The 14,028-nt window shown below is 38.1% G+C and overlaps 1 protein-coding gene across 2 annotated transcripts; it reads right to left on the bottom strand.

The window, feature by feature from the left end:
• Positions 1-5,031: 5,031 nt before the first annotated feature.
• On the bottom strand, positions 5,032-12,331 carry LOC103997684 (pentatricopeptide repeat-containing protein CRP1 homolog, chloroplastic). 2 transcript variants are annotated; one of them, XM_065169540.1, is made up of 6 exons: positions 10,560-12,331; positions 9,876-10,028; positions 9,667-9,738; positions 8,574-8,765; positions 6,568-6,708; positions 5,032-5,811 (listed from the first exon to the last, which is right to left on the bottom strand). In XM_065169540.1, the coding sequence occupies exons 1-4, from the start codon at positions 12,288-12,290 to the stop codon at positions 8,655-8,657; spliced, it is 2,067 nt and encodes a 688-aa protein (XP_065025612.1). In that variant the 5' UTR covers positions 12,291-12,331; the 3' UTR covers positions 5,032-5,811; positions 6,568-6,708; positions 8,574-8,654. The 2 variants fall into 2 exon arrangements, with proteins under 2 accessions (XP_065025612.1, XP_065025613.1); XM_065169541.1 differs by lacking the exon at positions 5,032-5,811 and adding an exon at positions 8,011-8,110 and having other exon boundaries at positions 6,332-6,708.
• Between the last annotated feature and the right edge of the window lie 1,697 nt (positions 12,332-14,028).

The raw sequence follows: 14,028 nt of genomic DNA, 5'->3' as shown, positions 1-14,028 counted from the left end.
AATTTGATGGAAGAAAATCTACTGATTACTTATCTTAGACTCTCTGTTCTCATCTATAAATAGACAGGACCTCTAGAAACTAAAGAAGTTGATATCTATGTTATAGATTGATGGATTACAATATCCATAAATCTAAGTGATCATGTGAAAGAATAGAAAGAAAGGAGAAGGATCTTGTATTAAAAACTATGTCTTTACAAATTAAATAGAGATCTTTTTTTAGATGACACATATCGTTAAATCAAATCTAAAAGATTATTTCTGTATTTAATATAACATATTATAGATTTTATGCTTAGCTTAGCTTTAACAAAATCCATGAAATCATATAGAGATCTCTTCCTTCGTAGTGTTGTCAATTATACTGCAAGCATGAAAATTCATCATAAATGCAATACGTTCTACGTTATCATTAAATCATGTCATTATTTTCCCTAAGAAAAGAGTTAATACATGCATGATATGTCATCGACTTCGGCTTCGAGAAATTTCATGCATATAATCCCGCGGTCGAACCTTTTCAGCTTCGAGCAAATTATATTTATTCGCCACTTTTATTGCTGTTATTTTGGGAATTCAATATGGAGTCGTATTATGACATCACACTTGGTACTTTATACATGGCATATTACATATTTGGCCTTGATGTTGGAAATCAAAGCTACCATCAATTTATGTGCCGTATTGTGCACAAAACATCTCGAATGCCAAGAACAAGTTGTCTTCTTAAAGAGAACAGAAACAGGGGGACAAGGTGGTGTCATGCTTATCATCAGCTGTCGTAGGTCAGCGTGGGTCCTACACAAACTTTTCCACTAAAATTCTCTAATGGATGTGTGATTGGCATTGTCTCCTCTCCTCCTTTTTCTATTTTTCCTTTTTTTACCTAATGTTTTCTCTTTATTTTTTCCAAAGTTTTCTCTTTAGTTTTGTTACGATGTATTCTTAATGTATGATATGAAAGATGATTAAAATCTAATTATTATTCTTTCTTAAAAACATTATAAACCGATTAGAAAGGAGAATAAGTATGTAATATAATTTAAAAGATTTAGTTAAAATTAAATCTATAGACATGCTTAGGAGTTTTTATAGTAAAATGTATTTAAGAGAATTACGAAAGGGTCATAAGAAATCGAGGTTAAAAAAATTTAAGACGATGATATGAGTTATTCAAATATTATTGTGCGTTTAATTATACACCAAATTAGAACATCTCAAATTCAATTTATGATTTCTTTGTTGATTCAAGCATCCGTTTTTCACATGTTATTAGGATGTTAAATGCATAATATTGAGATAACGATCATGTATTACCGAAATGTTAGCATACTATTAAGTATCATTTTTCATATCAAATTTAAGTTATATTTTCTTTCTCTGAAAAAAAAACTTCATCATCCCCTTTTAGTGTTAATGACGTCGATTCGGTAGACGGCTTATCGAGGATCATTTGGTATGATCAAAGATCAATGGATCTTCTTCGTATCATTTGTAATCAAAGTTTGAAAGGTTGGTAGCAATGTGCAGCACTGGCTCACATCATAGACATAATGTTGACCTTTTGTGGTGACCGACGGCCAATGAGCAAAGGTTTGACTTCGGCAATACATTGGTCGCTCACTTGTGGTCTTCCCCAATGCAAGTTAGTGCCTTCCACCAACGGATATTGCCCCATGGCCTCTTACATCTCTCTCTCTCTCTCTCTGGCTCTGTCTTTCTCTCTTTTTCTACTCACACGTAGCTACGTGTTCACTACCAACACGCTAAGGCAAAGGCATCATCATTTTTCAGGAACAAAGGCAAGCCATGCTGCGTCACCACCCACTTCAATGAACAGAGAGAGAGAGAGAGAGAGAGAGTTATTTCAAGCACGAAAAAACGGATAACTTTTTTCCAGATTACAGCAATATAAAAAGTAGGTATCACGCACGGGAGCACCTAAAGTTTATATGACATGTCAACAAATTATTCTTTTTAATTGAGACAAACAAAAGAATATTAAGAGCCGACAGAGTGAGATATTATGTACTTGAACTTCTATTTCCAATGTGGATACATATCGACTGAAAGATAAGCGAGTTGACCTTTCTTTCCTTCCTAATTTTGTGGAGACAATGGTGGTCTGATGATTTTTCTATTTTGCAGCTCTTTGGTCTTAATGGTTTGTCCACGGAGAACTGTCGTTTCTACAAGTCAAATGCCATTATGGCCTTCACCACATAGCATCGTCACCATCCTTGCGAGACTGCCATTCCAGACGTGTCACAATATTCATTCCAAACAGAAGACTATAGTCTTCACTAAAATTGCATGCTACATCCGAGATAAATAAATACATTATCTTCTAATACTATCCTATACAAATTTTTGGGCAAATTTTCTCTGAAAAAAAACCTCAAGTTCCTAATTTTTTCCGGCATAATATCTTTTTTTTATTTTCATAAAATATTTTTTATCTTTTAAAAGATGAAATTAGTTCGATCCTCCACATCGTCACCTCATCATGGTCGTCTGTGTCTCTCGTCGCATTCATTTCATCGCGAGACCTTGCCTCTCACCTTACCTCCGTTTTTGTATAGCTATTTTCGTCTCAAGCATATTTATACTCTCGTCTATTATTATCAAAGTATTTATTCATCGTTATCATCACTATCATAATTTTGTCCATGCCCTTGCTCTTATTTAATGCACTCAAGCATTTCTTCTCTTTTGTTCGCCTCCACACTTGAGGTTAACAAAGGAGAGTATGCTCAAGATGAAGACGACCACATGAAGACGAAGGTAACGCAAGAGGTGAGACCTCACAAAAAGATGAATACGATTGGACAGAGACAATAGCCGGTGGGACAGAGGCCTATAATAATCTCATCTTTTAGAAAACAAGACGCATTCTGAAAGAAAAAAAAAAGATTTTTAAAAGAATTTATCCAGTAAATATACCTGCAACTTATCAGACCAACTGTGTATATACACTTCCATCTAAAATAAATAAACAGAGTAAGAGATGGCTTCGTTAGTCAGTAGCATCATATATCAGAAATGACGTTTTTGCAGGCAAAACTAAGAAGAAACAGTGATGGAGTGTGCCACATGCACCATATTTATTTTGCAGAGAGACCACATACATTAAAATTTTTTTTCCAATAATCAAAATTATATTAGACCACATACATGATTCGCAATGGACTCTACTTACAGAAATATGTGGTCAATAATGCCACTTCTCTTTCCAAATAACATGCTGCTACCTACTGGAAGATTGTAGTCTTTTAGAAGATAAAATATCGACAATGATAAAACGTAAAGGTTTCTTCCATGATACATGTGTTAAAATAGAATTAGCAGTAGAAGAAGAAGAAGAAGAGGAGAAAGTCTACCTACTTGCAGTTAGGTAGACTGAAAGGTGGGCACATTGCAATATGTCAACTAATCTGTGGATAACATAACCATACCTTTTGTATTGACTACTGCAAAAGGAGTTCGAGTTCCTTCCACTTCCGCAGACAGATGCTCTGATATCAAATCCTTGGAGTTGGAATATTGCTAGCTCCCAAGTCGTGTACAAAAGGAGCAATAGTCTCTCCTCTCAAGAATGCCAAATAACTCGAATCTTTGGTTGAGTCATTGACCCTTAGAGACGGGTGATAGGAGATTGACTGTTCACTCTTTTCTTGCTTATGAAATCCAAAAGTCAAAAAACTAAGGATTAATCTTTCAGTATCCTCCTTGCAGATGACTCGAAGACAATCGTAAAAGCTTGCGTCCGTAGTGGATCACCCATTCGGCCGGCGGCATATTCTTCCCATCTTTCTTTTCACTGAATTGTCCGCTTCAGGAGCTCATGCCAAGAAATCTCTCTTTTCTCTTTCATGAATCTGAAGTATGGATCAGCAGAAAAAAGAAGAGAAAAGAGCAAGACATCCTTTTGGGTGCCATTTTAGTTCTTTCATGTAGATGGTAATTCACGAGACCTCCATAATACATGAGCAAACAAACGCTGATGGCGCACGATGAAGAAGACGCAAAAGCTGAGCCTGAATTCTAACACCATTCTGACATGGGAATAATAACTAGGACGGATGAACGCTGATATAATGGAAGAGAAAAGATTGTTGTTATAGCTAAACATTCTGAGATGGTTGAGGATGGTTTATTAAGTCGAGTCTTTCCCCAATTTGACCTCATGATTAGGATTTTTCACAAGATAATGGATCAATATTTTGTCCTCAGATCGAGACACTTGGGACGACTTTGCGCCGCATATTACCATAAGAAAAAAAAATGCAAGCCAAGAACTACCAAACAAATCTTCGACGCAGAGACTACCAAATCTCTATTTATTATTGTGACATGTAGTAGGTTGCATAACATCATCACCAAGTTAAGACATTACACCATGACCGATGCTTCTTTCTAATCCATGCAAGAGGCAGTACTAGTTGTTGGATCATCAAACTGACCTTAAGTTGGCTGTGTTCGAGTATGACAACAGTTGTCATCGATTAATGAAAGGCGTGGCTACACTACAAATGCATGAGACAGAATTAGTTGGATGGCAACCCAAAAATTATCTGTCAACTGCTCCAGAAAGACTTCACATTTTCAATGTAAAGCTTCACCCACTTCAAGAAATACCAGCAAAATGTGGCCTTGGTTTCTAATTCGAGAACCACTCCTGGCGTTAATCTGTAAGATTAAGCCATGTTGGTTGACACCATTATTCAACAACTACAGGTTTCAGTCAGGTAGATGAGAAATATCAGGAAGCAAATTGTTGTTTGGGTTGACAAACTAGAACCTTTTCCTCCATGGATTATGCAGCTCTTCCTGCCTAATAACATTCTTTTGGTCAGAGAAAGTAACCTAATTCTGTAAGCATTGTGTCCTGAGGGACACTAAGACAACAAAAGACGACTAGATGAATCCAAGGGAGTCTTCATCTCTGCTGTAAGCCTATATTTCTAGCAATGTAAGATGTCCAGAGACTTAGGATCTGGAGGGTGGCAAGTTCATGAGTAACAGATGACAACACTCAAAGTTTTGTTTCCTTGTTTTCTTTTGAAACCAGTCAAACTGGGTCTCTAAGATACATCACATGTCTGCCGATGTAATAAACTTTTTGAAGTTCAAACTCGAGCAATAAATTCTCTAAACAATCGTTACAGTTTACTTAGTATTGTTGTCATGTCAAATCTTATACATCTAACCATCGAAGGCATCATTTAAGTTGGCTGAAAAATTTCTCCACCATTAATAGCAAAGTCCGATCGAATCCTGGCTTCATCACTAATCCCTACAATAAAATCTTATACATCTGAGGTTGGCATCCCGCGAACACTTTGGAAATTGATGAGTTCTCTTCGAGACACCGTACTCCAACGGATGGCCTTAGTTTTTCTGGCAGTCATGTTCTTACATGTCACCTCCAAGAGCTGACTTGAGGGACCTAGGCATGCATTAAATTTTCAAGAAGATTCATTCGTGAGGAACACATGCTTCATGGTGCTCTCTATAATATACCTTTCAACCCACCTTTTGATTGAGAGAAACTAGCAGACGAGAATCACTAATAGTATGTCGAAATGAATGGAGTCCTGCACTAGAATTCAGAGATAAGACATACTTTTACCGAGTTATGATTTGGAGTAGGCATGGAAAGATGGATGTGATCTCAAGTCATACTTGTACCAGAAGCCCTCTTGAATCAACTCTGTTTTCTGCTTTTACTTTCGGGAACAAATAAACAATATACTGAGACACAAAATATGCTTCTTTAACTGTATTTTAGTCTTGCAATAACCTGCTAATCTGCAAGACCACATGAACTAAGAACGGAGAAAGGTCAAGAATTTGAATAACACAAGAAGAAAGTAATCAAGTGGATGACTTCAGTTTGCCTGCAAAAATGACTGCATTTCTACCCACAGCATTCTAGTTGGTAATACTGTACCACAAATGAATGCACGTAAGAAATCATCATAAAAATATGCTCCTTCCAGGAACTTGCATGTATGGAAACCAATCTTATATGGATTAATAGTTCAAACAGATACAAGTAGCACGATGTACACTATCCTGTTCACTTGCCAATACACAACACTGTAACACATGAAAGTACACCCACCAACATCGCAACTCTTTTTCTATCATTGCTCAAGTGATGTACTGTGAAACATACATCATATTAGCATATCATACCAGTCCAAGAGAACTCAAGAGATCCATAGCTGGGAATTAATTATTCGGTTTACAATGCAACGAGGTTATCAAGTTATGTGTCACACATCTCAAATGGGCTTGTATGCATATGTATCACACTAGGAAGAAATTGAAAATATGATGAATCAATTAAATCAGCAGTTTTCTTAAATCATTTACACTCGTCTGTGTTTTATCAATACATGAACAACATCTACAGATGCTCACTGTCCGACAACTATAAAATGAAATCATTGCTAACAAGATCTTGAAGGTACACTCTTTAAGAGTTTATTGATAATGAGAGTGGGAATTTAGGTATACACAATGCAACAAAAATTGGTTAGGTCATTTTGTAAAACGAACCTTCCAAATATGCATCTTCAGGTTACTTCATCGAGTTGCCCGGACTATTAAACAAATTTGGATCTTTCAGTGCCACCATCAGCCTTTCTCTTAAAGCAAGCACCCTTGTCATACTGGAGAACGTCTTTCCGTAGCTTCTTACTGACATTAAAGAAAGTTTATCAGGTAGACAGAGATGAATGAATGACATTGGAACAATCAATATCCAACAGAATTTTTGTCATGGACCAAGATACGAATAGAGCAAAATACATGAAAGTGATAAAGCTTATTAATATCTAATGCATAACTGAAGCAAATAATTTCTTCTGTGGTTTCCAAAAAGCTTCCAGTTAATTGAGATTTATGTTCATTAAACAGTATTTGAAGTGCTAATTATTTCAGCTAATCCTTGTAAAAAAATAGATTAAAACAGACTAAAATACTCTGATGAATAAAAAAATGGAAATACACAGTAGAGAAATAATTGAATGTTGACGAGTTTTACAAGGTCTGAATCAGTATAGGACTGCACCACAGAAAATTCTCATCTTAAGTACTTGGAGGTTTAGGCAGAACTATCCCCAATACCAAGGCAAAGTGTCGACATTTGCAGACAAGCATATGATAGAAAGTCGAACACATGTAGGATAACCTAATTATCTCAACCGCAAAAGGTATTTGAGATACTTCCATAAATGCAGAAATGCCATTGCTACCATGCTTGTCTACACCAGCATGCAAAATGTCTGCTACTTGACTTATTCTAAATTTATCTTGTCAGTCATTTCTCTTACTGCCTCAAATAAGCATCTATATGGTCCAGAAATAATTTATGCAATTCAGTTTAAAAAGACTACATAAAAGGAGTAAAGTTGATAATATGTTTATTGATACTTGAGTTCTTTTTACTGATACATATAGATCTTCCTCTTAGTTTAGTTTTTGGGTTAAGCACGGGGCTTCAATGCATAAATTTATTCCTTTGTCATGCTTCAATCATTCTTGGTCGTTCTATTAAGAAGACTTAAAAAATATGCATAAATCATACACTGTTTATGTCGGTTGTTTTCAATTACTACCTTGATGTTATGACATAATCCAATTTGTAAAAGCCAGGAGCATTGCCACTTGCATTAGGCTTCTACCACTAAAGGACTGGCAAATGACACAATAGATTTCTTTTTCTATTTTTCCCACTTCTTTTCCTTCGGTAAGTCATCATTTCTGGGCATCAGTATAATTGTGTCCAGCAAGCAGAAAACATTTCTCTGCCAATGACATGCACGGGTCATACATCAAGCCAGAATGCCTAAGCATCGGAAAGGGAAATCCTTGATGTGTCTGCACAGGCATCAAACTTGGAATTCCTGATCTTCACATGTTATATTCTGAGATGACTGTTAGGGCTTCCCTGAATATCAGGGAGAGGTAGGCATTGTGTCTCTCATTAGAAAGTTATACCTGGCAATGCTGGCTGAAATATTGTCCCTCACAAGACATGCCAACTCGTCATGCAATGAAGGCCACACATATTAGAGCAATCTTCTTGATCAGGTAGGCACTAACAATAGGGCAATGCTAACAGTTAGTTCCTCCAAAAATAACCTGAGACAAAAGTCTGTTGGAGTAAACTGGGTTTTATAGTAATTGTAATACAGAAAACATGCGCAGACATTGCTATCTGTAGCATGCATAGATTTCTAAAAATGTACAATCTCTTTTAAACTACACACTATGGAAGCACAGATATGCAAGGTTTTGTGAGAGACAACACTCTTTTAAACTATCATGTCCACACTAATAAAATTGGATGCCATATACACCTTAGGCATACACATAAATTTCCTAGAAAGCATTCAAGCATCAGTAATCATTCATATTTCCTCATCATAGTAACAATGTATTCAATTTGTAACCAGCAAGGACAATAATTGCCACAAACAAACACATTCAGCCAAAAGTCACAGTAATGATATCCATGAAATGCTGAACATAGACAGAGCATAAAGGATTCATGCACAAACCTTTAATAGGTTTTGAAGGATGCAAAACAGCAGCTAAGACCCATGCAAACTGAACTGTGTGACCATATTTGTTTGACTGTTCTACCAAGTGTGGGCCTGTTTCATGTAACGGAGAGCTGACCGCAACATTGCTCTAGCTTTCCTATCTGGTGTGCATCCAGATGAAATCATTTCTTCATAGACAGCTGGAACCTGTTGATAGTTAATACATGAAATAACTTTTAAAATAATAAGTGATCAAATCTTTTAAATCATATCATATAACAGACCCATCATATGATTACTGGACACTTTTCTTTGTGAAACTTTTGATATCAAGACACAAATGCCATAAAGCTACCGATGACATGATATAGCAAGATGATCTAACATCAATAACAAAAAAAAAAAAAAAAAAATTTAGCATGCAACAGTTGGATTCGTTCAAGATGTAAAATTAAAGTATGTGAAACCACACATTTTTCTCAATCAACTAAAACTTCCTCCAAAGGCCTATATGGTGTTCTCAGTACCTTCAAAACAACCAATGTAATTTGGTGACCAGCAGTAAGTCTATTTTTTATTCCTACACTAATATAGTTATTGATGGACTTTTCCTTCATGACCTTGGAAGTTGGAACTAGAATAACTCAAAGAAGAAAAGCACAGAATGTAAGAAACTAACAAACAATATATTGTTCAATTATTAAAAGTCATAAAATAAAATAGTAAAGACACCTCATATTAGTCATTTTCTGTCCTATTCTTTGTGCAATAATTTCTTTTGAAATAAAAAAACAATATTTCTAATTTTGCTTCTTTTCATTGTTTTGTTGAGTGTTTCTTCCTTTCTTTCAATTTCCTTCTAGTGTGCACATTGTTATATATAATTCCCTTTCATTTACCCATAATCATCGTCTCCGGCAACCAATGGAAGTTGTCATCCTCAAAAATCATGAACTAAAACAATATCATGATAATGTATAAAATAGAGTCAGTTTTATATTTAAAACCAAAGAAAAAGCAAAATGATAAAATTGATGTGAGTTTTTAAAAGGACATTTATGCATAGCAGTACACTTATCTACAAAAACAAAATCATGCAAAGTATTACCTTCTCAAACTTCTCAACACGGACTAATGCCTTCATGAGGGTTGTATACGTCACAACATCTGGCTTCAAATCCTTCAACAGTAAACACAAAAGAAAGCATTATATATGTATGTTTCAGTTCAGGACAAGTGACATTTGTGGGAATTATATGCTAGTGAATATAAGTCAAAGCAAAGAACTAGAAAAGAACCAAACATCTCAGAACTCACATTTTCCTTCATATATTGTAAGACAGAAAAAGCTTCATTATCCCTTCGATCCTCACCAAATGCATTGATTAAAGAATTAAGGACAAGCACAGTAGGTTTTATACCATCTGCTCTCATGACTCGGAATGCATTTATAGCTTGTTCAGATAGACCCTGAAAAAGGATAAGAAAGATAATATCAGCTGTCTAAATCAAAAATTTTTTAACAGATAACTTAAACAAATTATTAGTAGTACAGCTATTCTTTCAAATGATATGGGTATGCATTTTTTGGCTGTGATAAAAAATTTTGCTAAGCTACATATCTGAGGAAGATACACACACACAAGCAGACATCATTTAGGACGTTACTCCACAGAGTATATGCATTCTTTTCAACTACAAAAAGAGGTTACTCTGGTGCAGAAACATGATAAATTCAATCAGAATCTTACAATTTACAAATTTAAAGATTATGGTCCTCTATGAATAAAGATTAAAGAGTATGCCCATGGTAGAACAGCATAGGGAAGCCTCACTAGAGTACATATTTTACCATGTAGCATGATAACACATTCTATCTTGAATAAAACGTTCTCTAGTTCCATCTTTGTAAGACAAAATAAACCATTTAATTATTCACTGATAAGTAGCCCATTTAATAAATAAAATCATAGCCACGTAATCAAGGAGAGACTGGCATACCCTCTGTGCATAAGCATTCACTAAGGCATGATACATTGTAGGAGAAGGCTTCATTCCACTAGCTTTCATTGCTTCCAAGAACTCAATCGCCTCCTTAAACCTCCCTGATTTGCCATATACATCCACAAGTGTGGTGTAAGTCACCACATTTGGCAATAGCCCCTGCCCCTTCATCTTCTCAAACATTTCCTTCAGTTCCTCCCACTTCTCTTGCTCCCCCAATGAATTAATCATAATGTTATAGGTTGTCGTACATGGTATGCACCCACTCTGCTGCATCTGTTTAAAAAGCTCCATTGCCCTATCATGCCTCCCAGCTTTGCAATGTGCATCGATCAGTGTGTTCCATGTGATCTCATCCGGCGTGATCCCATCTAATCTCATCCTATCAAATACATCCATCGCATGATGAAGGCAATTATACTTACCAAATGTGTCGATCATCACGTTGTAGAAGTGTCGGTCAGGCTGAACACCATTACTCCTCATCTCCCTTAAAATGGCAAACGATTTCTGCCAGTCCCCCTTATCCCGAAGGCTCGCAAGAATCCGACTGAACACATAAGAGTTGGGTTGAACGTCATTGGCTTCCATCTCTTTGATCAAGATCCTTGCACTCTCCCAACGACCAGCATTGGTATACGCATCAATGAGGAGGCTATAAGTGCCCTCATCTGGGGAAACCCCGCAACGCTCCATGTCTTCAAAAATGAGTTCGGCATCCTTTAAAGCTCCAATCTTTACATAACCTTTAAGCAGGGCATTGTATGCCCGGGTGCGTGGCTGGAGCCCGGACGAGTGGAACTCCAAGAACACAGCTTCGGCCTCCGGAACTCGGCCAGCAGCCCCAAGGGCGGAGAGGAGGGCGACGACGGCAGATGACTTTGGGGTCAGCCCTTGTGCTTGGGCAGCGGAAACGAGGGAAAGGGCTCGGTCAGGGTCACCGGCATGAGCAAATGCGGCAACAAAGTCAGAGAGGAGGCGCGCATCAGGCTCGAGGGAAGTGGAAAGAAGATCAAAGAGAAGGGTTTCGAGGAGATTGGGGTCAGGCGGGTCCGGTGACCGGACGAGGGATTGAAGGATAAGGGTGTAGTTGGGATGGTCGGAGAGGAAGCCATGGCGCCGCAGGAGGGTGAGGAGTTGGAGGGCTAGGCCGGGACGGCCGTTGAGTGCCGAGGCGGAGATGAGCGCGTTAAGCGTTAGGGGAGAGGGCGCGGGGGAGGAAGAAGAGAGAAGAAGGGCGTGGTGGAGACGGCGGTGACGGCCGAGGGCGTGAATGAGGATGGAGTAGAGGAGGTCGGAGGAGAAGCAGAGGCGGTGGCGTTCAAGCCAGGGGACTAGGGCGGCGGCAGAAGGGAGGGTATCGGGGGAGGCGGCGAGGTTCTTGAGGAGGGTGTGCCACACGTGGGCGGGGACGGCGCGGTACGTCTCGGCGAGACGGAGCTCTTCCGGGTCGAGGCTGGTCGGCAGAGCGCTTTCCTTACCAGCGCCGCCGGGGGCCTGGGCGGAGGCGGAGGGGGATGAGATGAAATCGAGGAGGGGGGAGAAGTCGTAGCGCCGGGAGTTGAGGGAGGCGAGAACAGAATCGTAGGTGGCTGCGGCCGCAGAGGAGGTAGATGGGGCGGCGCTGGCGGCAACGGTGACAGGGTCAGGGAGGTGGAGGTAGTGGCGGGGGCGAGGCGACAGTAATCGGGCGGCGCCGGGCGGCAAAAGATGAGGGACGAGGAGCATACTGGTGGGTGGATTTTTATGTGCGGCGTGCGGGGGAGAGGGAGAGGATAAAATGGTGAGCGGGTCAGGCGGCGGCTTGTGTGTGTCGGATCGGGTTTGGCGGTTTTGGCGCATTCTACGCCACTCGAAGCGTGCATGAGATCAAGATTTCGGATTTGGGCCTTAATAGGCTCCCGAAAAGATAAGCAATTCGGATCCGAGATTGGGCTGGGTGGTCTCATCCAATTGTCCTAATAGTTTGGTATTGGATCATTATATGAGGTGGAAGTCTCTTAGAAAAGAGAAAGCAGAACACATTTGAAATATATATTCAAATATAAATTAAAAATTTTAAAGTATATTTAATATTTTTTAAAAAAATTACATTTGATTTTGATGCTGCATAGCAAATAATCAATGCTACCATAGCATTAGCATTTTTACATTTACAAGATTAATATTATTTTTAAAAATTTTAAAATATCATATGATATTATTTAAAATTGAAAGATCGATAATATAATTTAGTGAGAAACCAACATGATTCATGTCACTTATAAGTTAAATTTGTGTTTATTTATTTTTAAATATTATTTTACATTCATTTATATTTATTATATATTGGGACATATAAATTTTTTATAAAATTATATATATAATTTACTTATCAATTTGAATAAAAAATATATATTTATTTTTTTTAACAAATATTAAAAATATTAGAGGTGTCACATAATATTAATAGACTTTTGAAATATAATTTTACCGAACAACACATATGTCAATACATATTTAAAAAAATTATCTATTATTTATCAAGCTATTAAAATATTACATAACTGCACATTCATTCAAAAATTTTAATTATATATTACAAAATACAAATATATTCCCAAACATAATTGTCTAGTGGAGCCCACCCTACTGTTACTGTATACTAAATGGTTCGGTAATTTGCATGTTAACCTTTTCTGTTCTCCCGTCTAACTTCCACTATTATATATCATGTCATGTTGCTGTTGTGAAATAAAAAAGCACGTGCGAAGAATAGGACAGCTAACCAGACATAACCAGGAATTATTATCTGTAATCTAGTGGAAGAAGGTTCTTTGAACAAAAGCATGAGCAGCTGTTCCCACACAATGTTTCCAGTTTCAGCTCTTACTCATAGCATGGATCACTCTTTTCCCAGTTGAACGGTTTTCCAGGTAATTCTGATGAGGATTTATTGCTTGAAGGTCCCGTAGGTGATCCTGATGATGTCTTCTTGTCTCTGAGCCCGAGTTTTCCCCTCTTTTTCTGGAACTTGTCTAACCTTGCTACATTAATCGGCAGAGAGCAAAACGATAAACTGGGAAGCTTGGTCTTACCATCATAAATGCCATTGACCTCCCATCAACTCTGCCCCACCCATGAGGTTGCATTTATGCGTCTCCTCTGTCATGCAGACCATTCATGCTCCTTTGCTCCTTCAATAGCCCCATTTCATTGTCATTTTCATGTAGAGTGTCCACTCCCAACCAGATGAATCAGTATACCTCAGCCCTCTGTTCGCGCTGCCAATGCACAGCCAGGCCCGCATTTGTTGAGCAGCCAATCTACCTTCCTGCGGCCTCACCATAACTTTGTTTCATCTGAACTTTGCATGCGGGAGGGCGGTTGCAGCTCCCACAGTCACGACCAAATGCGTCTTTCCAACTAGTATTGGCTGGTCTACAGGCCAAGGCAATGACTTGAAGCCTCCGCTGAGCCCCGTCCT

Source organism: Musa acuminata, chromosome BXJ3-9 (genome assembly GCF_036884655.1).
Source record: "Musa acuminata AAA Group cultivar baxijiao chromosome BXJ3-9, Cavendish_Baxijiao_AAA, whole genome shotgun sequence".
Lineage (NCBI taxonomy): Eukaryota > Viridiplantae > Streptophyta > Magnoliopsida > Zingiberales > Musaceae > Musa > Musa acuminata.
The sequence above is the reverse complement of the archived record's forward strand: the minus strand, read 5'-3'. Positions and strand labels throughout refer to the sequence as shown.

Coding starts and splice junctions, on each gene's coding strand:
- LOC103997684 (XM_065169540.1), bottom strand. CDS start 12,290: ATGCTCCTCGTCCCTCATCTTTTGCCGCCCGGCGCCGCCCGATTACTG. Junction 9,739..9,875: donor TACAATATATGAAGGAAAAT/GTGAGTTCTGAG, acceptor TTACTGTTGAAG/GATTTGAAGCCAGATGTTGT. Junction 8,766..9,666: donor GTGTTGAGAAGTTTGAGAAG/GTAATACTTTGC, acceptor AACTATCAACAG/GTTCCAGCTGTCTATGAAGA.